The following is a 26,285-nucleotide window of genomic DNA, read 5'->3' on the forward strand; positions in this document are numbered from 1 at the left end:
TTTAAGGGACAGTCCTGATATTTGGTTCATTTTCTTATATAGACTCCTATTACCCCCCACCCTGTTCCGATTTTTCAAACTTGCTGTCTGGTCATCCTACCCACAGGGAGCCCCCTCCAGCTCTTGTCATGGCCCTGCTCGCTCATTCATCAGCTGGGAGTGTGGACTGTCCCCAGGCAGGAGCATGCAACAGCAGGGTGTCTTCCCTTACAGCAGATGGCTCACCCTACTCCTCGTGGCTCTGGCCAGGGATCTCTGCTCTGCCCAAACAGGACTGGAGCCTCCCCTACACCTTGCACCCACTGTGATCCAGTATCCCAAGCCCTGCAGCTGCAAGGGAGCCCCCTGAGAAAATGGAAATTGAAAATGGATACAAATCAGTAGAAAAGGTTAAAAATAAAAAGAGGCTAACAGTTGAGTTTACGACAAAACTGATTTCTGATGAGCCTACCCATAACTGGCCTGATTATTAAATGTGATCTCAGGACTATGTAAAACAAGAAAAAGGAAATGCAAAGATGGATTCAAATAACCAATTCAAACGGCTTAAGAGACAGATATTTTAATTAATTTTTTTTTAAAACCCTAAGCAATCCAATACTTGCTACCAAAACTTCTCCAGGCTGATCCTTACAAGCATCAATTCTCAGGCTACAAAAGTATTAAAAAAAGTAACTGTTTTCAGTAAATACAAACATCAGAAAAAAAAATCTCTGAAAAACCCTGTCTATACAAATAGTAATAAATTCTTTAACATTTTGTACAACTAGAAGGTGCACAGACTGGCATTCCAGCGGTCAACATAGGCATGTCTTTATCAAAACAGTAAAATGGTTTACTTGGGATAAAAGTATAGTTTAAAATGCCATAAATTAAATAAGTTAGTTCACATTTTCTTCCAGCACTTAGTACATCTTAGTCTCTAATGTGCTCTTGAAGCTTGCTTTAAAAGTTCCAAGTCTTTTCGTTTGCTAGAGCTCACTCTGGTGCAGCCATACTCTTCCATTTGTAAAGGTATAAACTTTTCTATCTGACCTAAGCCCTGCCCAGCAGGACTGGTAAATAGCTTAGCCCAGGAAGGTTTAAAGTTTCCTCTGAAGCCAAGAAAGGCTATGCTTCCTGCAATGAAACAATCCAGAGAGTTACAGAAGCAGAAATTAGACATGAAAGAGACACCTTTTAGATACAATTTACATGCAAATAGACATTACAACAAGATGACATAGGAGAAAATAAATTCCATTCCTCCCACTCCAAATTTCCTCATATAATAGTAAATGCAGCCATCCTCACACCCCGCCAGACACTATGGTTTTAAAAGCCATCACACCACCGTTAAGGTTTTAAAACCTTAATTAGCAGTTTTCCACTAACTTCTTTATTATAAAATAAATAGTTTGACATCATCTTAACTGGAAACAACTAATAAAACACCTCAAGAATTTGACTCATCATAAGGAATTTAAAAAAAGAAAATGTATGAGAAAATTAAACAAACCCTTGTTTTGAAGATGAGCTGGTTTGGCTGTTCCCAGGGACATTAAGGCTTCCGAAATATTAAGGTTTCTTATGTCACCTCTTGTGCTTAGTAAAACTATTGATCTGTACCAGAAAAAGTAGTAAGATGAGGAAACTAAATATTTATTATCACTGATACTTATACACTTTCCAAATTAGCTTGCTTATTATTCCACTGTATTTGGGGCAATACTTATATAGAGCACTGATCAAAGATGGTTGGGAATTTTTTTTTTCCCCAGTTGAGAAGTGTCCTGTGTTAGATAAATGAAATTGTGTGAAAAATTGTGACTTAATTAAAACTTTTATTGAAATGCTATTAGTGGTTACAAAAAGTTTGTCTAAGGAAAATTTATAATGCTTTCAAGAAAAAGTAAAAAATTCTGAAAAAATGAAAAATGGACCCATTTTGAAATCTTTTAAACTAAAATTGCAATTTCTATTTCGTGAAGTTAGCTTTTCATTTTTCAACCAGCTTTAGTGTAGGCACCTTATTAAAATGGTTTTAGTGACTTTGTATTACTGTCAATGTATAAATAGAAATTAATAAATCTTCAACTTATTAACATTAAAGCACTTTTGTCAAAATTCTCATGCCACAATGTCCTCAATTAGACCAAGGCTTATTCTTCCTACCAGTGTAAGCTAAAAAAAGGTGATTATGTAATGTTTCGTTAAAATGAATCCTTTGACAAGGAAAGCACATTTTTGGGATTTAATCCAAATGTTTAAAAATTTACCTGGTCCATTTTCTCAAATGTAGCAAAACTGTCCCTTTAAATGTTTGTGTGCTTCTACTTACTCCCTCAATCTAAAAATGTTTTCATAGCAACGAGAAAAGTGAGCTAGAATTCTCAGCCCACAAATATTGTTCTCTGGCAAGAGTTTGACTAACATGATAGAGCACTCCAGTGTATTTTGTACTCCAGTTCAAGTCTATATTTCATGATACGTATTGTAAATAAAATGGATAGGTTTATAATAGCATATACCTTTGTGGAATTCCAGTTTTTAAATATTCTTCTACGCTTTTAATGTTTGCTTGAAGAAAATTTTTTTTTTCTGTCACAGTGCCAACACAGGCATCAACTACTAGGGTAAAAACACCCTCATCTTTGAAGGGAAACTTATATCCATTGACCTGAAGTGAGAAAAGACATCATAAATCACTGCCTGCTTTTGCCAGCGATTTGAAAGTACAATAATCTTCTTCTGCTCCTGTCATTTGGCCACATTTATCATAATTGGATTTATAGACACAGTAGTGGTCTTTTTGACAACTAATAATTTATCAGAGATTCTCCATTCTTCCCTTTTCCAAAAAGACCTGGCTGATGGGACTTCTTTATTCCTCAGGGACCCTTGAGAATCACCGAGCTTTTCCTCACTTCACTGTAATCACTCTCAAGGACATGAATCCTATCTCAACCACCACCATTCTTGACAAGGAATGGAGGTAACTCACTTGTCCTGAAATGGTGCCATTTAGAGACTCAACCACTTCCTCTGCACAAAAGCAGAGCATGCAGCCTCCACAGTTGCTTAAGTTGTACTATATTTAACAAAGCATCTTACTGAAAATTGTTGTTAAAAATAAGCCACATAACTAATCCAAGCTTGTAAGGGATTTTATGTTGCAAACACACATGCTGTTATAGCCTGCACTTCTCTGCCTAAATAATTCAGAGTTTTACTATTTCACTAACACAATATATGCATTACTCTATAGGGCAAATATAAATTAAAATTGCACCCTTGGGGTGCTGAGAATGCCTGCAAACCCCCACCTCCAGCATCGCATACAATTCTCTCTTGGTTCCCAAGTGGAAAAATGGCAACAGACCAAGTGTTAAGTAACATTACATCACCACATTTATCACCACTGAATTGGAGTGTAAACAAAAAATAATGACCCCTCTCTTCTAATCAGTTTTGAAGGTCTTTAATACAACAAAATGTTGGAGGACTCCTACTGTTAGGTAATAGTCTGTTAGTATAAGAGTTATCACTGATTTGGATTTAACCAACAGTATTGAGTACCCACCAGTTCCCACTGGCTTCAGCGGAAGGATGCTCAGCACAAAATTGGTGCTCAGTATGATACAAGATTGCACCAATGTGCAGCTGCCATAATTCAAAACTGCTAAGGAAAAAGCGGTTAAAGGAGGCCATAAGAATACTTACAGAGATAAAAGATGGAAGACTACTTTGTAATTCTACTTTGCTGAGTGACTGAATTTGCACAAGGAGGTAGGTTTTGTGAGGATCACTGGTAAATGCCATCTAGATGTAAAAAATAAAATTTTAACGTTTTACAGTCCACCCCCGCTTTCCCAGAAACTCTGAACAGCAAGTCTTATTTTAAACACTAGACAGCATACTGATAATCAATAGTTATTCTGATAGACACTCTAGACTTCTAACTGGAAAAAACAAGATTAATAAATCAACAGTGTCAAAATTCATGGATACTTTTAGAATGAAAGCTCTTCAGGGAAGGGGAGCTATATAGCCATAAAGTGCCTAACAGATTTTGGGTGCTGTTGTAATATAACTGTATTGGTATGGATGAAAACCAGCACATTAACTTATTGAAGTCTGAGAAATGGCACTTGGTTCTTACAGCATCTCTTGGTGTTTTGCCCCCAGGCTTGTGCTGGGCATCAGTTTCTGAGCCACTTCTGTTTTTTTTGGTAACATAGCAGAAGTATGAAGTAATGTATATGTTGGAAAAAAAAAGAGTAAGACAGCACTGAAGATACCAAACAGGTGCCTGTAGCCCTAATCTTGTAATCTTTATGCTAGCGATATTCCCACTGATAGCAACAGGAGTTTTTCCTGAGTAAAAATTGCAGCATTTAGACTCACATTAATAGTTAGCATTTTGGGGGTGATGGTAGTCTGGGGAAGAAACTGCATGACAACAAACTGGAAACTGAAAGATGAAGAAGTGACAAATAAAGTATATCACCATAAAGCAGACTTAACTGTAAAAATCGCATCCACAGAAAGAACAAAACCTGGCTCACTGCAGTGAAATGAGAAGGGTGACAAAAAGATCTAAGTGGCAGAAAAGAAATGGTGAAAAAAAAAAAAGTCATGAACTTATTTTTCATGTTTTGTTTTTGTAATGGGAGACAGATGAGTTATGGCAGGGGTTCTCAACATGGCGCCTGTCGGGGCATCTAAGTGTGCTTGCGTACTGGCCGGCAGACAAGCATTCGCCGAAATGCCGAAAATCAGCGGCAACGCCTCTGGATGCTGCTGCTTGTCAGCGATATTTCGGCTGCGATGCCTATTGACGTTGCCACTTGTTGGCGGCAATTCAGCGGACGCTCGTCCGCTGCCACAGTCCTCTATGGCTTGTCATCTGGCTCCCGCCAGATGAAAAAGGTTGGGGACCACCGAGGGTACGTCCAGACTACCCGCCGTATCGGTGGGTTAAAATCGATCCCCAAGCGCGCTTATATCGATTCCGGAACACCATCAACCCCAACGGAGTTCCGGAATCGACACGGAGACCCGCAAACATCGATCCCGCGCCGTCTGGACGGGTGAGTACTCCGGTCATAGATATTAGACTTCAGCTACGTTATTCACGTAGCTGAAGTTGCGTATCTAAGATCGATTTCCCACCTCTAGTCTGGACCAGCCCTGAGTTATGGAACATAATAGGAGTATGAACATTTTATTGAACTGGAAAGAAAATACATTTTCCCTATGAAACAGAAGTAAAGAAAAGGATGAGGAAAACCCAGTTACTACAAAAGGGGAAAAAGTACGTTATAAGTAGAGAAACCAGGCTTTTAAAGTCTTCTCTTTGAAAGAACAAAGAAAAATCTTGAAAACATGTTACTGGAACAACAGAAGGTTAAGCAGCAACACAATGGGTTAGATCCTCAACAAGGGCCAAATTGCATCTGGTGCAAGTCAAAGGATGGGAGGAACAGCTACTAATGGCCCCCCAACGGCTGAAACCACAGGCAGTGTTTGGTTGTAGGGACATTCCAGCCATGCCCCTTTTCCTCTTGATATGTCTCATTTCCCTGCTACTTCACAGAGGGAGCCTGTATGTAGTACTGAAACCAAGTATGAGGTCAGCTCCTCTGAAGTAAACAAGGACTGGGAAAGCCCTAGAGATCAGGCTGTAACTCTCATCATCTTAATTGTCTCCAGAGTCTCAACTGTTTTATCATTAGAAAGACCCAACCCCTCAAAGAGGTTTATATGAAACTGGAGCCGGACCTGATGATTTAAGTCATAGTTGTCCACAGAGCTATGCCAGCGACCATGATTCTGGCAGCAGAGCCTGAGGGGTCATAAACTGCTTTTTGTGCATATCTCACTAGTGTTCTACCCTCAGTGACCAAGCTCTTAGCTTCCTGTCTAAGGAGTCAGTGCATGCTTAATTGAATACCATAATGCATAGCTATATCTGAACAGGGCAGCTTGGTACACCTCTACCCCAATATAACACTGTCCTTGGGAGTCAAAAAAATCTTACAGCGTTATAGGCGAAACAGTGTTATATTGAACTTGCTTTGATCCACCGGAGCGCGCAGCCCCCCCGGAGCGCTGCTTTACCGTGTCATATCCGAATTTGTGTTCTATGGGGGTAAAGGTGTAATTTACCCACTTGGAAGCTCAAAATAAGCAGAATAATAGAGTTTTCTTCCAACAGCCTCCAGTTTATGCCCTTCTCTCTCTCTATCTGAAGACGCGGTCAGGGTTGCACTGTTACTTTTGCAGAGTTCCTGGGCTATAGAGACCAGCTTTGAATTAGCCAAGGGACATTACAACAAAAAACAACTAAGGACCCTCCAAGGGTACAGGAGGCATACAGTTAGCTCTTTTTGGTACTGGTGGTGAGGACAGAGAGATGTGTTCTTTAAGCTTTAAGTCAAGCAGTAGCAGTACAGCCAAAAGCATTGACAGAGCCCCCCCACAGTCATGATAGAGGAAATCAGCTGTCAGAGGTATGTGAAACAGCAATATGCCAAGGTCACCTGGCACTAGAGTCTCAAACAGAGGAGAGCTGAGACTAGTAAGGAGGCTCCAAAAGTGATATGCTTTTGGAGAAGGAGAATAATGCCCCATTTGGTGGATCAGAATGCTGCCTCTTTTCCTTCTTCCCTGAAACAGGGACACAAGAAGATTTGGAAGCCTGACTCCTCAAAGTTGATCAGTGCTGATTAGAGCATTGAGGGAGTTTTTGATGGGGGCTGCAGTGCCAGACATCAGGTGAGAGGCACAGGACCAACAAATGTGTGCTTTGGGGAGGTCGTTCTTAGATTCAACACCAAAGCTGGGGTGGCAGGGTGTGTCTCATGTCTCTTTACAGAAGACCTCAGCAAAGAAGGGGACCTGGAAATTCCTGATGGAGTGCTAGAATGATCCGGTTGAAGGCTCAAACAAGCAAAGTGCCCCTGCAGTTGTAAGTGCCTGTCCTTCCTCATCTGAGGAGTGAAGGCATAGTAAATTTTGCATTGGAACCCATGAGCTTCTCCCAGCAACACCAGGCATGTATATCCCTCTCTGGAAAGATGGCTGAAGAGGATGCACCCCTTTTGAGCCCTCTACAAGATCCTGGTATGTATGACACAGCACTGGAGATAACACAAGGGGTGTGTGTGTGTGTGTGTGTGTGTGTGTAAAAACAATGATGTCATACTACCATAAGAGAACTCCCTAGCAGGAATGGCTTTGTTATTTACAGTTTCATAGCCTCACGCTAGAGACGGCAAAACCCTTAACTGAAAATGCAGAGGCCCTTGAAGTATACCACTATTCAGACTGAAAAACAATACAGAGGGGCCGTTCCCTTTGGCCTTTAAAAAAATGTTATTGGATCATTTTTACAAACCTTAGTTTTTGCAAAAACTTTAAAAAAAAAACAATTTTGAATACATTTGAACTGAACTGACTTACCCTTTATTTACTAAACAATATACACAATAGTAGAACTTTCTTCCAGGTTATATCTGCTTCTGAGGTGTTTTTACTCCTTCATGAAAACCATATTTTAAGGCAATTACATGGAAGTTAATATCTACTGGTAATTTACATGCACATTTATGCATTTTTTTTTACCTGAGTTGTGCCACAATTTTTACACTGTGCAGTGGTTTTGGCTGGCATTGGTTGTAGAACAGTTGGTGCTTGGTAGTACTTTGGATAAGCTTTTGTCATGCAGTTACTGATCTCTTTTGATTGAACAGTGGCCTGAATCTTGACCCTTTCACATCCCTGAGCTGAACAATAACTGTGACCATCCCTATTGTATTTGGCTTGAAGATATAAAAACAGCAATCTAAACACAAAACAATACAAGAGATTAGAAAACTAGTTGATAAAACACAGAAATTTACATAATCAAAATTTTTTCAAACGTACTGATTAGTGAACATAGGAGACCTCACACTGCAAGCTTTTCAAGAACAGGGTTTTTGTTTTTGTTATGTGTTTTTGTTTTCTAAATCTCTGTAAATTTACAGTCCTCTGTAAAAGTTCCCTAATAACTACTACAATAGGGAAGTCTTGAGTGATATATATTAGAACTCTCCAACTGTTAGAGAAGTCATTATAACAGGATTTGTTTGAATAGAGGAAAAAAAAATTACCACCATAAATCACCACCCATTCCCCGCCCCGCCCCCCGCACAAACCAGTAACTTTCACACCACACATCTTAACAAATGTTCACTAAACTTGCGATTTGGCAATTAACATATCAGACATTAATGAAACAAAAACAGTGCTCTTATTGTACAATATGCAAAAATATTACTGTAATTTAGAAAATAAAGAGCTTTAATGCTCTGACTGTGCATAAAGCCCAATAAACACATCCTGACTGGAAGACTTATATTGATAAACTCTACCAGCTTTTCTATAGTTGCTTGTAACTGTAGTTTCTAGATGAAAAAAGAAAAAACCTAAATGATGATAGACTACATATATCTGTTTATCTACACAAGTATCTCAGATTACTTAATAAGAAATCCAAAAAATCTTATGCTAATATTGATTATAATAAAAAAAGGGAACAAAAACAAAATAAAAAACCACAACATGCAAAAAATGTTTACATAGTTGTTTTCTTCTAAGGAAGCTTTATTAAGGTTTTCAGTGGTAACAGTCACAAAAGTGCTTAAGGGACTTAGGAGCCTAAGTCTCATTTTTTGAAAGTGACAAGCCTAAGTGCCTAAGTCACTTCTGAAAACTTTACTCCATAGTTTAAGAAAATAGGTCTGATTCCTTCTGGACCAACAGGAATTTTTTTAAACTCTGTTTAAGAGGGCAAACATTTACATTTGAGCCATATTAAACTAACAAAGCAGTTACTTGCCAAAAGGTACCTCTCTGTGGTATTTGAGATACCACAGTTTCCTTCATACTTCGAATAGGAAATAACTGTGGCAGCTGTGGTATACGTTTACAAGAGCTGATCTGATGGCCACTACATTTATAATTACAAGTTATGTAGATTACTCTTCCAAATGGCCATGGCAACATGCTTAGTGTTTCTCCATAAGATTTTCCTTCTTAAGCAGCCGTCAGAGCCAATTCTTAACACAACTGAACTTGCAATTTTACTATTAAAGTATCCTTTTATTATCAACCTATATACAATTACCCAGTGCTGTTGTCAAAATAAAACTTCTTCTCTGATCGATTTTTCTGCAGCTCCGTCATCGAAGTTACTGATGTATAGTCCTCCACACTATAGAAAGCAGATGTCTGCCTTTGAAAGACATCAAATGTTACTTGAAAAGTTGTGCTTAATGGATAACAGAGTCCAACTCGAATCCAGTCATTCCTGGAAACAGAGTGAAATAAAATTGTTATAATCCATTCATTTGAGCAAGTTTCTTGTTTTTGTGGTTGTGGAAACAAATAAGAGTGTCAGAGAGAATATTTTCATTTCACTTTATTCAGCAATTTCAGTTCAATAACTAATTGTTCAAAGTTAAGACACCATTTGGGAGCTGAAAAAGGGGAAAAGCTGTTTTTCTCTTCCAATCTATGAATAAAAGCTGTATGTGAGAGGAGGAGGTCCACTAGTTCTAAAATCTTGAAGGACATTGTGGCCAGAAACTAACTACAGATAATACTTCCTGTGTTTAATAACTGTTTGTAAATGCAGCCAGCACATTCAATGTAGTTTTAGTTAATAAAAAAAATTAAAATGTTTTTGTGCATTTTTAACTGAATTTCAATTTCCATCCAAATTGAGCTTGACATGGCTCTCAAGTGAGGGGGACAACCAAAAATCAAAATCATCCAACTGAAAGTTGAGCATATCCGCTTAAATATAGAGTATCCTCTTGGTTAGCAAAAAGCAGCATCAAATTCAGTGTAAAGGTATATTTAATTGCAAATCAATATGTTTTAATGATCATCAACCAATGGGGAAAAAAATTGATTTTAGGAAAGTAACTAAAGTACAAATGCAAAACATGAAATAAAGTTATTTTAAATCAAGATTTCCTGCTTGCTGATTTAAACCATGACAAAAATTTCAATGATTTAAGTCACTTTGATTTAAATCAATCCACCTTGTTTGGATACAAATTTTAAATTTTCCAGTTTGATATACCGCATCTTATTCAGGTGACTCTTTACAAGGCCAGTGATAGGTCGAACCATTTGCGGTTCTACTCTGCACAGCTTCACGCAGTAATAAAGCAGTAGGGCTTTTCTTTAAATACCACTTGACAGAGTTTTCTGTATAGCTCTACACAGCTTTTGGTCTAGGTCTCCAGTACAAATTTTGCTTTTAATATTTTCTATTTCAAGTTCCAGTCTTACTCATGGTTGTAATTTTGAATGTATCCCAACTATTTCTGCAACACAGTATTCCAATAGTGTCTTTTCTATTAAAGGCAAAAATGAAGGAAACATACCTGTTAAAGTTAATGAGATAAAGAAAAGTGCTTTGGGGAGCTTGTCCATTCCAATGGATCGAATAGCCCTTCTGAAGCATCACTACAGGCTGGTACTGTTGAAAGGCAGCTCGCTGGTTAATACCTCGGAGTGCCATGGGGCTGAAAGGGTATTCGTCTCGTACTATGGTCATAGTAAGGTTCTGTGGGTTCCTTGTCTGAATGTATAACTTAAGGAAAAAAAAAAAAGCATTAGACAGAAGAGGAGGAGAGATTTGAAGTAATCTGACAATTTTTTTTTATCAATTTCACTAGAAACAATATATATGAGGGAAAATACAGATAAACAGTGTAAACGGAACCCCTAGAAAATTAGATGTCATGCCTAGAGGCCCCAGTGAGCTTGGCACTGTGGACACAATTAAAGACAGCCGCTGTCCTGTAGAGTTTACAGCCTAAATAGACAAGGCCAGCATTAATTTTACCCATTTAACAGATAGAAAACAGAAGGATTCAGTAACTTACTTAAAAAGTCTCACACAAAGTCTGTGACAGGCTAGGAATTGATCCCAGCAGAGGGTTTTTTTACAGAAAACTATATTTCACATTTTTAATAATATTGTGAGAAACAGAACTGCAAGTATAAGAAAACTCCCACACTTAAAAGTTTTGGCCAACAGGACTGTGGTATGCAGATGATGGCAAGTCAACTCACTGCATAAAGATTCACTTTATTATATTTGCTATCATAATCCCCTCCCTTCCCCCAACAAGTTGTTCCGAATCATCTAGAAGGCAAAGTAAGTGCAAAGCAAATTTTTAAAAACCTAAAGAGGAAGGGTATTTCATGGCTTTGATATGTTTATTATATATATATATAGAAACGACTTGACAAAATAGAATTCACAAAGAACTGCAACAGTTCCAACCTGTGCATACGTCCCACTGCAGACCACACCATTCCACTGTGTAATATTAATACATTTTGGATGTCGGATCAGGAAATTATCCATTCTACCAACATAAGTATCCTTGTATTCAGCCACAGAACCATCTACATCATGGAATATTGAGTTCTTGTCACCGTCCAGCTCACTGTCTTCAAACCAGGGACCAGGTTTACCAAAAAAGACTTTCAGAGAAACCTGACCATAAAAGGGAAGTGAAACATTCTAATTAAGTCTCTCTCATAAAGCCACCAATTTCAGCAGTGCTACTGCATGTATACAGTTAACAACACACTGATAAACATTTCCACTTATGCAAAGACAATCAGGAGTCTGACAAGGTTTATGAGCTGAATAAGTTCTCTAACAAGGACAACATAGTCTTGCAAAACAGAATTTCATTATTTTGTAGTAGACACAGTTTTCAGTTAACACATGAAGCCCTGGTGGTTCAGACTTTTGCTAAAACGTTTCAGAATTCTGTGTTAATATTTATGACTGCAAATTCATTATTTCAGCTGCCTAAAGAATCTTGTCTCATTATTATCATTACACATCTACAGTCACTTGTTTTTGATCTGAAAGCAAGCATTAAAAACCCAAACCAAAACCCCATTGTTGTCTATACACTCTCTCCACAGCAGAGTTTGGGTTGGGAGGCTCTCCTCTTTGTTTTCATGCCTCACTATACAGTTCTGTCAGCAACTGCACAGCCTAATAGGCGTATTCTTCACTTTACTATGAATTCTATGTTAGAATTCAACGATTTAAGTAACTCTTGTAACCAGAGCAAGCAAGCAAACAAGATAAAAAAGAAAAAAGTTAGTTTCCAGACTAAGAGAATAAATATTTGTAAATATAATTGGCTATAGAGAACAGATTACTCTAAATTAATGATGTGCAAATTTCAAAAAAAGTCTGAAAGCTCTGTTCTGAATAGAAGTTGGGACTGGAAACTCTTGGGGCTAGAAACCTCACATAAACAGGCACTTGTTATTTCCTGAACTTCCTAGTAAGCCAGAAATAGTACAAGAGCAGCACTTCTCATGAGATTTTAGTACAATCATTTCTGGTTGAAATCAGGAAGTTCAAAAGCATGAGTCAATGGAGAAAAGTATAGTTTTCAACCCTCAAAGGTCCAATTCAGTCTTAATTGTAAGCGAAGGCAGGAGAAGCTGGTTGACATTTTATCCGAACCCATCCATCTCAATGCTAGCACGGGACAGACACCAAAAATGGGAACTGTAGGACATGCATACGTCCCCTATAAGTTGCTTAATCTCACTCCTCATCTGCCAGCCTTTTCAATGTTTCTGGAGCCTTCTCCTTAAATGTGGAAGACTCCCCTTTTCCAAACTACAACTCCCTTGCTCAGCAGACATTACCTGGGGGACCTCAGTTTGGGCACATTCACCTGAAGAGAAGCAGGTACTTGCAGGAAAGCAGGGAAAAGGCAACCCAGGACCAGTTAGCACAGAAATGGGGCAGGTGGAGGTAATACCGAGAGCGCACATAAGAACTCCCCTTTCTGTGAAGAAATGGGAGGACATCATCAAAATTCTCTCAAAATAAGTCTCCTGCATGGGACACTGTACATAGAATTCCTCCTTCGCTACTCCGTGAAGTCTCCCTTTTCCATCCCATCCACTGAAAATGAATTTTGCAATAAGCTTACATTTGTATCAAACTTAACGAGAGAAATGTTGTTTTTAGGTGTCAACTGCCAAGGGTTTTTCAACAGGAATCCAATTGCACTGGTGTATCTATCAGCAGTCGGCACAAAGTTTTTGAATGTGCATTTGGTAAGATGAATGGGTCCATCGTAAATCTGAAAACCTCTGATTGGAAATGTCCTGTTAAAAACAGAATATGTTTAATACGCACACATATGCATACATGACCTGTTAGAAATCTTGGTTCGGGATCCCTGAGAGGCAATACTTCCCTTCATTTAAAAGCATTAAGAATGCAAGGCTAAGACAATGGTTTGTAGAGTGGGACACTAGAGACAAAGGAAGTCTTCCCTCCACTATTTACTTACAGGTAAGAACCTACACTTCAAATTCTGGAATTAGAAAAGGGAGCCAAGCTGCCTGCAGCCCACCCAACTATTCCCCTTTGCCTCTCCCTCCTAGGATGCTGTGGGACCCCCTACAGCAGAAGTGCCCAACTGGGAGTCCCATGTGCTTGGGCAGGCAGGAGCCTCAGGTTTCCAGACCATCTTAAACTTCTCAGATGGCCTACCAGCACAGAGATGCCCTAAGCTGAATCTACCACACACCTTCTCCCTTCTTATGTGAGACTAGGGGTGCTATCTGGCAGTGGGTGAATAAGTTTCCCAAGGCAAGCCGTTGGGGAGGTAGAGCTTGTCTGACACAGGGTGGGGAGTTGGAGCCAGGGGAGGGGGGCCTCAATAGGCACCAACTCTGTGGGTGCTTCAGGGCTGGAACACTCAGAGAAAAATTTGTGGGTGCTGCTCAGCAGCAGCCACTGGTAGCCAGGCTCCCCCTACACCTTTCACCTTCTGGTGGCTCCACTGACCAACAGCTGTTTCACGGCATGGAGGAAGCTCTGAGAGGGAGGGGGAAGAGCAGGAATGGGGCATGCTCAGAGGAGGTGAGGAAGAGATAGGATGGGGGAGGAGCAGGGGCAGGAAAGGCGGGGTGGTGACATGGTGGAAGGGATGGAGCATCCCCTGGCTAAAGGGGAAATCAATGCTTAGGGGCATTCCTCCTCAGGTTGCAGCAGGTCCTGGAAGGGGGGGTTCCCTGAGCACCTGTGCAGTGCTAAATAGGCTGCTGCATGGCCATGTAGCTTAAAGGGAACTTAGGGTCCACAGAGGTCCCCAATCATTATGGAACAATTGGAAGGACCCTGGCCAACAGAGGCCCTATAAGACCATGTTCTTGTTATGAACAAAAAATAGTGTGATGAACTTGAAACCCCAGAGAACCCCCTGGGTGGGTTTTGAAGAATTAATCACATGACTGAGTCTGGGTCAGAGTTGGGGTGATCTCTCATAAGCTTATTTGCATACATGTATGTTTTTTGTTGTTGTTGTTAAGGTTCCCTCTGTAGTGCTTTTATCTTAAGAAACAAATATGCTTACTTAGAAAGAACTGTACGATAGCTAAATCATTGGGGCTGATTATTAGTCTCTGATAATTAAAATAAGCCGATGTGCTTAAGCAGACTGTGCTTAACAGTGAAGGCAAGGAACTGTTTAGCCTGGAAATACTCTGCTCAGAAGGGAGAGAGGAGTGAGTCTCCATGCAAGAGAGGAGACTGTTGGGGAGCTGGAAGCCCATAGAGGGAGAATACAGGTGCAGTTGCCTTAAACTGTGACATTGTTAAACTGACCATCCAGGAGACTGAAGTCCTTTTGTTCATCAAATACTGGGCAATATCAGTGAAGGATTTCCCACACTGTTATGTTAACGTGCCTTAATTGTGCCCCTGGAAGAACCACTCCATCTGAGAGGATCTATGGAGGGTCAATAAAGGTTCAAATTAGCACCAACTGTGGTAATAGTTTTTGGGATGAGAACACCTGTTCAAACTAATCTGACAAACTACCCACCTTCTGTCAGACTAACAGTTTTTAGTCACTATTATTCTTGGCTGGATTCAAACTGTCGGCCCAGAAGCAGAAGCTGATACATTCTGTCATCAAGTCCCCAAACCATGCAGACTCCCTTGTAGTCATGTTTTATCTTGGAGTATTTTTTTATTCCATGCAATGTAATACTAGTCCTAAATTTGTAGTGCTATTTTCAATCAGACAGAAGTAGTAAATTTTGGAAAAAACAGCTTTGTTTTACACACTGAAACACTTACCGATTTCTAGGAAGAGTGCGATTTTTATTATCTATTCCTCCAGTTCCTGAGTATTTGTTTTGGCCACCGTGGAAGCCATAATTCCTGCTCTCGCCAACAAACAAAGATTCTGATACTTCCTGGCTGGAGCCTTCATCTTTTGGGAAGCTTCCGTCACTATCAAAATGAAGCCCAAGATTACTGATATGGTACTACAGCAAACAGCAAAGTTAAATTGTTCTGAAATAAAAAGACATCCTACAAGTTCTAACTATTGTTTATCTTTATCTAAACAAAGCAGGCTGAACCTTTTGTTTAGAAGGATATTGCAATATACAATTTAATCCCTGCTTTTCAAAAACCCTAGCCAAAAAAAAAAAAAAAATCAACTGTATGTGCATTAAATCAATTAATTGCAAGTATTACATTTTCTTGTTCCCCTTGACCTCCAGTTCGCTCTCTAAAACTTGTATTTTCAGTATTAAGAACATTTTAATTATACAAAGGTGAAAAGCTAGGATGTTGGCAGTGGTTCTCAAACTTCTGTACTGGTGACCCCTTTGAGATAGCAAGCCTCTGAGTGCGACCCCCCCCCTTATAAATTAAAGCACACATTTTTATATATTTAACATCATTATAAATGCTGTAGGCGAAGCGGGGTTTGGGGTGGAGGCTGACAGCTCACGACCCCCCCATGTAATAACCTCGTGACTCTGTTTGAGAACACCCTGTTGTATACTTTCCTAGAGTTCTGGTCAAGTCATCTAATTATCTAGTATCATGACTCGATGGATCAGAGCTTCAGCAGAAGCAGACTCAGGATCAAAAGTGGTGAGACCCTCTTGGCCTTCTCGTTGTCATTTTCACATTTCTAATTTTTTTACATTTGGGTTTCTAAATAGCCCCAGTATCACATGTACTACTTATTCTTTGACATATACTGTGAAAAATTAAGCTAGGAAAACTGAACACAGCAATGAAATCCAGTACAAAAATACTCACCTGGCAAAAGTTAAACCTATTCCATTGTCAGCAAACCTACAAGAGAAAATTATTTTTGAACATAGCAAATTTCAAATCATGTACAATACACATTTCATGAACATTTAAGTGTATTTTTATTTTAGTTTCTCAAAGGATCAGAGCAGATTCACTTCAAACTGAATCGAATCTTAATCTGTGTATGAAACGAAACTTACAAAAAAAAAATCACCATCACTATTATACTTAGATTTCTGGTGTTTTAAAATCAGTATAACTGTTTCTATTTAGTTTTGTTTAGTGGCAATATGATAGTATATTTGAGGTTTCTCTAAGCTAAGTCAAAAGTTTTAAAACTACTTTCTATGGACTCTGTTAATTTTTTGGACTTAAATTTTCTCTAGCATGTCATTTTAAATCCTTGTTTGCTTCCCATTTAAATGAAATTCCCATGTAATCTTACATGGGCTTAGTTTCAGCCCATTAGTGGAATGGGAGAGTCAAACAGCTTCAATGGTTTAGCTCTGACATTCTCTCTCATAATCCTACTTTAATATAGGCTTTCCCAGACTTTACAACTCACACTTCTACTAGCTTTTATACCGTTGTCCAAGAGAATGTCTTTTTATAGCACGTAGAGGTTTGCTCTTGGATACCTACCCAGAGTTCTGAATGATGATGTCCCCTCCTCTGACCCAAGACCCATGATCATTGTTTTTAAAAGCGATTAGTCTGTCAATCAGAGCAGCAACTCGGGGCTTCTCAGGGTCGGCATTTTGATGAGGTCGAAACCTTGGATAGGGAGGGAAAAAGAGAAAAGAAAAAAAAGCCCACCTGAAAGGAAGGTATCTGATTTATGCTCTGTGCACACACACACACACACACAGTTGTGGTATATACCACGATATAAACGCTTGCACTCACTGGACATGCAAAATCAGCTCCTGCAACATGCCTGAGGCAAAAAGGCCCATGCTGAAAGATGCCAGAGACTAGAACCCTAAATTCACTGTGAGATTTGTGGGGGCACTCCATTCCCACAACAGTGTCTTCAGAGATCTGTCCATCCTATTCTTGGGAAGAAGCAATAAAAAAAAAAAAGAGACTGAGAATTAAGCTTCTCTTCCCTTCCCTTCCCAGAAGGGCTAGGATATCTCCCACTATGGATTCCCATCCTACTTTTCCTGAGCTGCGACTTCCTATTCCCCGGCTCCTTTGTCCCACAACTTGAGTCTCACCCCCTTCTTCTCAAAGCATTAAATCAGAGGGGATGGAAAGAGAGAGGAGGAAAATTGACACTGCCACTGAAAGGGCATGTGGGGCTGCAGTTGCACTAGAAAGAAGGCTGGAGGGATGGGTGCTGCCTGCTCCCTCCTATACCTCTCAAGTGCACCTAATTTTATGGAGTGCTCTTCATTGGGGTAGGATAAATGTTTCTCCACTCCTCCATACCTGCTGCCCAGCTGGTCCCACATAGTGGCAGCTGCAGCCTATTTTTGACTCAGTGTAGCAGTGTACTACAAACACAAAAGCAACTGGGAGGATGGAAGAAATAGCCTGGGTACAGGCCGAGGGTGATGCCAGTTAGGGAGCCCATGAGAGCCCAAGGGGCTTAAGGCATATTCAGTTCCCTTGTTTTAAGCTAACTGGAAAAGTGGCAGATAATTCATATCCACTCTGTATTTTTATTGATTTGAACACAAAAGTAAATAGACTGAATCAAAAAGGTACAGAAACATTTGTGGAAGGGTGAAACCCACAAAATAACTGCTATGAAACTTGGCCCAATCCTACACATTAGGGAGTTCTCTGCACCAATTCTGAGAACTAAGCTATTTTAAAATTTTAATATGCATTCAACAGTATTGAAAGAACAGATTTTACCTCGCATTGTTGTCCAGACAAAGATATTCCCTTGGATCCTCAGCACTAGCATTGGTGGTTTTTACACCTTTATCAATAAATAAGCCAGCCTGAAACAAGTGAGGAAAGAAAAATAATTTACCTGACCCAGTCCCAGATAGCTTTACAAAATTATCTTTCACGATAAATCTGAAATTGGGTTCACAAAACAATGAGTCACTGCGTGTATAATGCTGGGTGGGTTTGTTTTTTTAAACGTACTCTCTTTAGCTCTCTATTTTCCTTAGCTAACATAGCCTGGGGAAATATATCTCAAATAATACTTAGTGCTATCACAGGACTGAAAATGTTCATGGAAATACTATAGTTTAGAATTCATTAAAAACATTTGAAATCTGTTATTTTCAAATGTAATTAACTCTTCTACTGCATAGTCACCTCACAAAAAATTGAAGTCTTGGCTTAGAGTATTCCCTACCTTCAACCACATTTTAGTATAAATAGGAATGTGTGATTTGGTTTAAGGACCTCTACTAGAATATACTTCTGATTTGCACACACATTTGTCCAACTCTCAATAACTGCCTTCAATTTTCAAATAGAACTGTTTTTAATGTACAGCCCCCATAAAGTTGTGCATCCATGCTGGGATACTGTCACTCTTATTTGGAACAGGAAAGCTATTATAACCAGAAAAGTGAAAAAGAAAAAGTCAGTTTCTATCATCCCAAAGTATGTGGTATTAGGATTTGACTTTCAGAGAACTCTTATGTCACCTTTAAGCTAATATAGATGGGTAAAGAAATACCTAGATGGCTTTAAGTATCGGAAGGGTAGCCTTGTTAGTCTGTATCCACAAAAACAACACGGAGTCTGGTGGCACCTTAAAGACAAACAGATTTATTTGGGCATAAGCTTTCGTGGGTAAAAAACACACTTCTTCCAGGCATCTGAAGAAGTGGGTTTTTCCCCACAAAAGCTTATGCCCAAATAAATCTGTTTGTCTTTAAGGTGCCACCAGACTCCGTGTTGTTTTTCTAGATGGTTTTATAAAAATCAAGATGTAAATTGCCATACAGAGCAGCTACCATGAAATTATAATGCTTTTTACCAAAGGGCTCAATAAGGCAAAAAATATAGAAGAGACAGTATCTTATTTTGTCAACTGAAGTTTGCTAATTTAATTAAATTGGAATGACTTTGAATGGCTCAAGAGTCCTTTGCGTGTACCCACTGGTACCATAGATCTGAGCTGTCGCCAAACTACCCTATGAAATGGTCTATGGACTTCTCAAGTCAAAATACTGTGAGACGATAAAGAAGCACTTGAAGTTTGTGTGTTAATGACCCAAGGGAAACAGGTCACTGACAGTTTATGAACTACAACTTTCAGTTCATAGCCACCCTGATCCGTGGTTCTCAAGGATCATTGCACTTCAAAGCACCAAATGACAGCCTTAAAACACTGAGAAGTTTCTCAACATTGACAACTGCTATACTAACAATTTCTGTCAGCATATTATGCAAAAACTATAAAATTACGGATTTTTGTTTTCGGTGTAATTCGACAACTCCCACCTTTTAAAAAAAAGAGAATATTAAACACCAAAACTACTTTGAGGATGAGCATAACAAGGGACTGCACAAGTACCTGATCATACTATGCGCTGCAATACTAGACAACCAATTTCAAGAAGAGCAAGCTTTCAGTCACCTCTCTTTGCCATTGTGATTTTTTTGTTTAATCATGCAGGTCTTAATATTGAAATATTATACTTATTAAAGCCCAGGTATCAAGCTATTAGTACACTACCTTAAAATTAGAATGAACTCTGTTGTTATAGAAGATGCCTAATGGTGTAAGCTCTGCTTTGGTTTCAGGGTACAAACCATGAGAATCTCCTGTTGAACTCTTGTGGAACAAATACCATATTCCAGCATCCTGCAAAGAAGAGAGCGAGAACACGTTTTAAAAGTGACAAATGATCTGTCTAGCACCAGCATGTTTAAATCTCATTACTGCTATACTGACTTCAACAAATCAAATGTATTTTAAACATAATTTACATGTCTCAAACAATAATAAAATGAAAACAACTGATATTCTTTCACAATGAATTCCACATTAAATTGTGTCTGAAAAAAGAAATGTCTGCAGAATAACTCAAAAAGGCTGTATGCATCATTATAAGGTTACACAGAAAAAGGAAGATTTTAGCCACAAAGATCCCCTAATTTTGAACATTTCAAGTCTGAACTCAAAGTCATGAGGAAAAATTGTAATCCTTTTGCATTTCAATGACACATTACATTTCTGTGTACTCAATCATATTTTTGTTCAGCTAGCTAGCAAATCATTTTATTGTAGAATATATATAAATATTTTCCACTTATTTGTCTTTAAGAATTGCTCATCACTCTGCCAATATCAAGATTTAATGATAAAGCCAAAAAACTCAAAAGAGCTTTCAAAAAAATTGAGAAGTCTGGCCAGTTCAGAGCTTTGAGCCAATAATACGCAGCAATTATTTCACACACTTCTCCATCTTCTCTCAATTCCTCAAGCAACCACTCTTAAAAAGGTGACATTCAGCAGTTAGCAGAAGCCTGCAACCCTCCACCCCAAATGTTACCCTGCATGAGAGGTGGCCAGGACACAGTAGTTGAGTAGGAGCCTCTGCAGTCCCGGTACACCAAGGGAGAGTTCCATGCCATCTCTGATTGTGTTAATATGGTGTGGCTAAAAGATCTGAGCTCTTCAGTAAAACCCTCCTGTAGGGAATGCTCAGGTGCAACAGGGATGCTCTAGCCCAAAAGGCTTGAATAGTGGCTATAGAGCTGCTGTGCTCTACCCTACAATTTGCCACTGGGGAGAAGAGAATGGTTTTAAGTCACCAAAACCCTGCTCATGTTCTATGTCTGGTGATAGAACGGTCTCATCATTCTAGGATTTGTGTTCCGCTTGTCACAGCATTTTAGGTATCCGTGTTGAGAAACAACAGACTAATGCATAGCCAAGACAATTAACATATATCTTAGTCCACTGTAATAAAAAAAAACAGCACGGCTATTTTGGTTTCCACTGAATGCGGCCAAAATTTTAGGTCCTGAACAGCAGCCACACAATATAAACTACAGAAAATATCGAAGCCTTAATATTAGCATGGATGTATTTGTCAGATCCCTTGTTCACAAATAATTCAGTCACAAATATAAGAATTAATAATTCAGAAAAAAGTAAGAATTATCTTCTGTTCTCTTCAGAACAGAGATTTTCAGCAATTTTCAAATGCCCATTTAGACGAGACAGCTTGCATGTAAAATGCCACTGTACTTCTAAACATAAAAAGAAATACATCTACACGTGAAACTTTGACATGCCTACCTTTTTAATAGTTATCTGAAATATGAATAGTTTGTGTCAAAGAATATTTATGTCCCTCACCTGTGAGCCTGCTGCTGCATTATTTATAAGATGATTGTTGGGATGAGCAATCCAGAATGTTGAAACAGCCCTGAAATGTATTATTCAGAAACAATAAATAATTCAGATGCTACAAATGGTAAAATCCCTACAGAAAACTTAACATTCATATCTAGCAAATTAGTGAGTCTGATTTGACATACAAAGCAGGTCTGTCATGAGCTTCAAGTAAGAAATCATGAAGAAAGCCATATTTTCCTAAAGAAAATTGTCTCCGTATCTTTCAGAAGTCCTCCTGCAAGCTCTTGTTTAAAGTGGTTAAATGCAATGATAAAACTATTTTGGTAATAAGTAGCATAATCTTATTTGGCTTTTACAGAAGAAATCAAATACCTTAATTTATGAATTAAGCATTAAAAATGGTGGTTTCAGAGAGTCTGGTACCCTTGCATGAAAATAAGGAAATAGTCTGAAGGGAAGTCTGCTGAATCAGGTACCATATCAAGTAGTGACTGTATTTCAACACAGTTGTTCATATACTCTATTTGTGTTTTTCAGATTGTTAATGCTTTTTTCTAAATAGCAATTTGTATTCCAGCTGTCCATCTTTGGTAGCCTACATGAAAAAAAAATGTTGCCTATTTGTAAAGCAACAAGAGATTTTCAAAAAATGTAATTACTGCAACTAATCTGATTTTCTTTTCTTAGCCAGATACTCACATGCAGTCTGTGGCTGGCACTGGAACATAATTTCCATACACTTTATCCTTAATGGCCATACACATGGTGCTATTTCTGTCTGTGGGAAGAAGAGTGCCTGGTTTGGTGACTAGTCCAAGGTTGTGGAACAGAATATTCCTCTGTTCAATGCCATCCTCTATGAAGAAACAGTGGCCTAGTGTGTCATAACCAATGGTGTCCTTTATCTGCGGAAATACAAGTTCATTATGTCATTAGCAATAGCATTCATTGAGATTTATTTGACAAGTGCCATTTAGTTTTACTATCTTGGCATAACTGCAAAATGAAGTTTCAATATTAGCAATAATGGCTAAGTCAAATGTCAAGTTTTATTTGTTCCCCAGAGACTTTTTCTGAAGATGTTGGCTCACTGCAAGGCTCTAAAAATTCAATAAGAAAGACCAAGACTTGTCACAAAAGTCACTGTTTACACCAGGTAACTATGTATAACTTTTTAGTTATGTCGTGCACATTTAAACTGAAAAATGGAATAAAGTAAAGTAAAGTATTTTCACACCAACTGTGGTTTGTAACATTTACTTTCAAACAATTTGAAATGGCATCTCTCATGTCACCTACCAACAAGCCATTAGTTGCATGAATTGTCACACATCTGGAGAAACAATGATGAATGGAAAGGCCTTCCAGATAAGTCCTGAAGCTGTAACCTCCTTTCTCATCCACATCCCCACAGCGGTGGAAGTGAACAGGGTAACTTCCTATCAGTTGCTGGCCCATTTGCCTCAGTTCCACATGAGAGAGATGAACAGATGTGAAATTCTTCAAAATCTGGAGTGGGTAACAGGAAGATTTGACTGAATAATCAATTACACTTTTAAAATTGGTAAAAGTTTAAATTTAAAGCCACAGTGAACTGATTTCCTCCAGGCACAAACAAGAACAGTGGAATATTACAAGAATCAGTCTGAAGAATGTTCGTGTTATGCTTTATATCCAGATCTACAAAATCGGTAACCTTCATAAACAAGAGAGATGCAGACAAGCAAAAATGTTCATGTTACCAAAACAAAGTTTCATCAGGAATTTTATTGCTACAGCAAGTCAGTTTTAAATGGCTCTTACTGGAATTCTCACAAATTGCACATTCTTTATAGACAGCTGAATGGCATTCAAACAAGAAAGAATTTTTCTCCTTATATACACAAAAGTTGTATTGATTTAACTAAACTGGTTTAGAAATTGATTTAATTAAATGTGCAATCATATGGACACTCAAACTGGTTAATTTAAGGATCTACACAAGGGGATTGCACAGTTTAGAAATGGAATTAACTTGGTGCAACTTTCTTGTGCACACAAGGCCTTGGAGAGATAATAAAATCCAGTTACTAATTTGATCCTTTAAAATGAATCATCTGTGATTACTATAAGCAAGGGACAAAACCTAAACTCTCACTATAAGGGACTTAGGAAAACCAGAAGACTTCTAGACTTGTATTTTATTACAACATTCCTTGAAGCAAATACTCTAGTTTAAATTTCCAGTAGAATTTTGTTATAACTGCACATTCAATTACTTGGATTCCCAAACAATTCTCCGTTTGAATAAAACCCTCAATCAATCCCCTTAATACCACAAGTGAGGATTGTAAAGGAGTGAGAATCCATTCTGCATCAAAATGACACACTAAACTAAAACAAAATCCAGCTATACCAGCTCGTGTGTGGCCAACCCTCACAAAGGAAGTCACTACGCAAGTCTTTGTCTACAGCTCTAGCATTTTTGCCAGTAAAAAAAAATTTTGTTGGCTGGGGTGTGAAAAAACACACCCTTGATCGACATAAGTTTCACTGACAAAGTATTGGTGTGGACAGTGCTATGTCAGCAGGAGATGTTCTTTTGCTGACATAGCTACTGCCGCTCCTTGGCACTCTCCTGTCAGCATAGAGCTGCTACACAGGAGCTGTGCCACTGTAAGATCTGTAGTGTAGACATAGCTTAAGTCTGCAGTTTTAGATACAGAGGTGCTCTTTTGCTATGTGACAATGGGCAATTCCCTCAGAACTATGGACTTTCACATTAAATTGCATAATTGACTAGTACACAGCTAAGTATTGTACATCAAAAGTTGTTAAGGTTACGGAATTGCCCAAAAACAATTGGGCAACTGCAAATATTTCTTCTTCCTTCTGTCTTAAAAAGGTAAACTAAATGCAAATGCTTAGAGTTATGTGAAGTTAAGTTTGCAAATTTAACGACAAATCAAGAACTTTTTAAGTTCTCATTGTAATATTAACTTACCCATATTGCACATTTGTGGGCTTGTGAATTAGACTGTCAAATATAAATACCTTAACACACACAATTACATGTTGTGGGCAAGTTAAAGAAGCAGTGATTGACCATTTCAACTTTTTAGCTGCTGAGCTTAGATTTACCACCTCGTCTCTCTAATAGCTTTATTGAGAAAGACAAGCTTTCGAGCCACACAGAGGCATCTAGGACCAGTGTAACGCTGAGGGCTGACAGAAACCAGCCTTGCTGTATTTGCTCCCAATTAACACCAGTTGAGGATTTGGCCCTTAACGTTTAAACACACACAGTAATGAAACATGAAAGCTACAAATAAAGGCCTGATTTGGATGTATAGTACACCACTTATACCACTTTTTCTATGTAAAGGGATCTTATCAGCCTGTAGTTTCTACTGAATCCAGACATTTTAACTAGTTGTAACAGCCTATTTTACCCAAATGTACAAAATTAACAAAAGCTGAAAAATGCTTCGTGGTAGATGTTTTTATAAACAAATGCTAATGTAAATTTAGCAATATCTGCCCAACTATTCAGAAAAGACTCACAAGAACAATTTAACAACTCTGATGTCTCGGAAGAATATTTGTTTTCTGTTCCATCTTCATCCATCTGAGGGGCCCACTCAATCTGAGTTATTGCAGCAGTCAAAGACCGGCTTTGTAATGCACACAACTCGTCAACATCCTTCTCCACTGCATTATCTTAATCACAACACGAAACTTAAAACCCAATTTATTCCCCTCCCACAAACAAAGGCTGCAGCACAAGAGAGACTGTAGGTCTTTCCCACCATTATTTCCAGCATTACGAAACTTAAATCTATACCCCACACTTAAAAAAGGAGACTAAGCCTGTGACAAAAAAAACCCACAGTGAAAGCAAAGCAGTTTGCATTTAAAAGGATGACGCCTCAAACATTTCTAACATCTACTGGGCACCACCATAATGCCCAATCACTCCTTGCATTTAATCCCATTGGAATGAATATGACAAGTTTTATCTTTAACCCAGCTTCCCAAACTGTGGATCTCAACCCCAAATGGGGTTGGCAACCATCAGCTAATGGGGTTGAGGCGATCCCTAGTGTGGGGAGGACACCATTCTGCTCTGCACTGTGTGACCTTGCATGTATGGTGTGTGTGAGGTCACAGTGCATGGGGGACACCAACTTGCTCTACAAAATAGTATCCTCCATACAGCATGACCCCACATGCATCATAAATATGAGGTTCCGCTGTGCGGAAGAGGCATTTTGTAGAGCAAAATGGTGTCCTCCAAGCACCATGACCTCACGTGCAGCATATGCCAAGTCATGCTGTGCAACAGAGGCTATTTCGCTCTTCAAACTGGCATCCTCTATGCTGTCTGGGGTCCTGGGAGGAAATCAATTAAAACGTTTGGGAACCCCTGCTTTAACCACCAGTTTCCATGCTACTGCTTTCCATCTCAGCCTTAATCTTCCTTTAACATATAGCCATGCAAGATATAAGAAGTGGTAACACTAATGCTCCTTCTATATACATTTTAATAAGTGACTCTTGGTTATGGGTGCTCAACAGGAGATGCCATAGAAGGGCCCAAATTTTCAGATGGTATGTGCTCAGCACTTCCTGGGCTTGGCTACACTGGAGAGTTGCAGCGCTGTAAACCCACCACCAGCACTGCAACTTACTCACTGTCCACACTTGCAAGGCACATACAGCGCTGCATCTCACTGGCTGCAGCGCTGGCCGTACTCCTGCTCTGCCTCGGGTATAACGATTGCAGCGCTGGTGATGCAGCGCTGCTCCGCAAGTGTGGCCACCAAAAGCGCTGTAATTGGCCTCCGGGGT

At 39.0% G+C, this 26,285-nt stretch overlaps 1 protein-coding gene across 2 annotated transcripts in view; it reads right to left on the reverse strand.

The window, feature by feature from the left end:
* Positions 1 to 546: 546 nt before the first annotated feature.
* The window catches only part of CEMIP2 (cell migration inducing hyaluronidase 2), an 85,121-nt gene continuing 59,382 nt past the window's right edge, over positions 547 to 26,285 (reverse strand). For both annotated transcript variants that reach the window (XM_050944120.1, XM_050944119.1), the window contains exons 8-24: positions 22,755 to 22,964; positions 22,155 to 22,360; positions 21,456 to 21,525; positions 19,824 to 19,952; positions 18,032 to 18,120; positions 16,808 to 16,939; positions 16,169 to 16,204; positions 15,188 to 15,343; positions 13,026 to 13,203; positions 11,333 to 11,548; positions 10,425 to 10,633; positions 9,155 to 9,337; positions 7,609 to 7,828; positions 3,703 to 3,801; positions 2,511 to 2,659; positions 1,499 to 1,602; positions 547 to 1,119 (exon numbers count right to left, since the gene is read on the reverse strand). In XM_050944120.1, coding sequence (XP_050800077.1) covers positions 923 to 1,119; positions 1,499 to 1,602; positions 2,511 to 2,659; positions 3,703 to 3,801; positions 7,609 to 7,828; positions 9,155 to 9,337; positions 10,425 to 10,633; positions 11,333 to 11,548; positions 13,026 to 13,203; positions 15,188 to 15,343; positions 16,169 to 16,204; positions 16,808 to 16,939; positions 18,032 to 18,120; positions 19,824 to 19,952; positions 21,456 to 21,525; positions 22,155 to 22,360; positions 22,755 to 22,964 — 2,583 coding nt within the window. In that variant the 3' untranslated portion in view covers positions 547 to 922. The remainder of the gene's footprint in view (positions 1,120 to 1,498; positions 1,603 to 2,510; positions 2,660 to 3,702; positions 3,802 to 7,608; positions 7,829 to 9,154; positions 9,338 to 10,424; positions 10,634 to 11,332; positions 11,549 to 13,025; positions 13,204 to 15,187; positions 15,344 to 16,168; positions 16,205 to 16,807; positions 16,940 to 18,031; positions 18,121 to 19,823; positions 19,953 to 21,455; positions 21,526 to 22,154; positions 22,361 to 22,754; positions 22,965 to 26,285) is intronic.

This window comes from Gopherus flavomarginatus, chromosome 3 (assembly GCF_025201925.1).
Source record: "Gopherus flavomarginatus isolate rGopFla2 chromosome 3, rGopFla2.mat.asm, whole genome shotgun sequence".
In the NCBI taxonomy this organism is placed as follows: domain Eukaryota; kingdom Metazoa; phylum Chordata; order Testudines; family Testudinidae; genus Gopherus; species Gopherus flavomarginatus.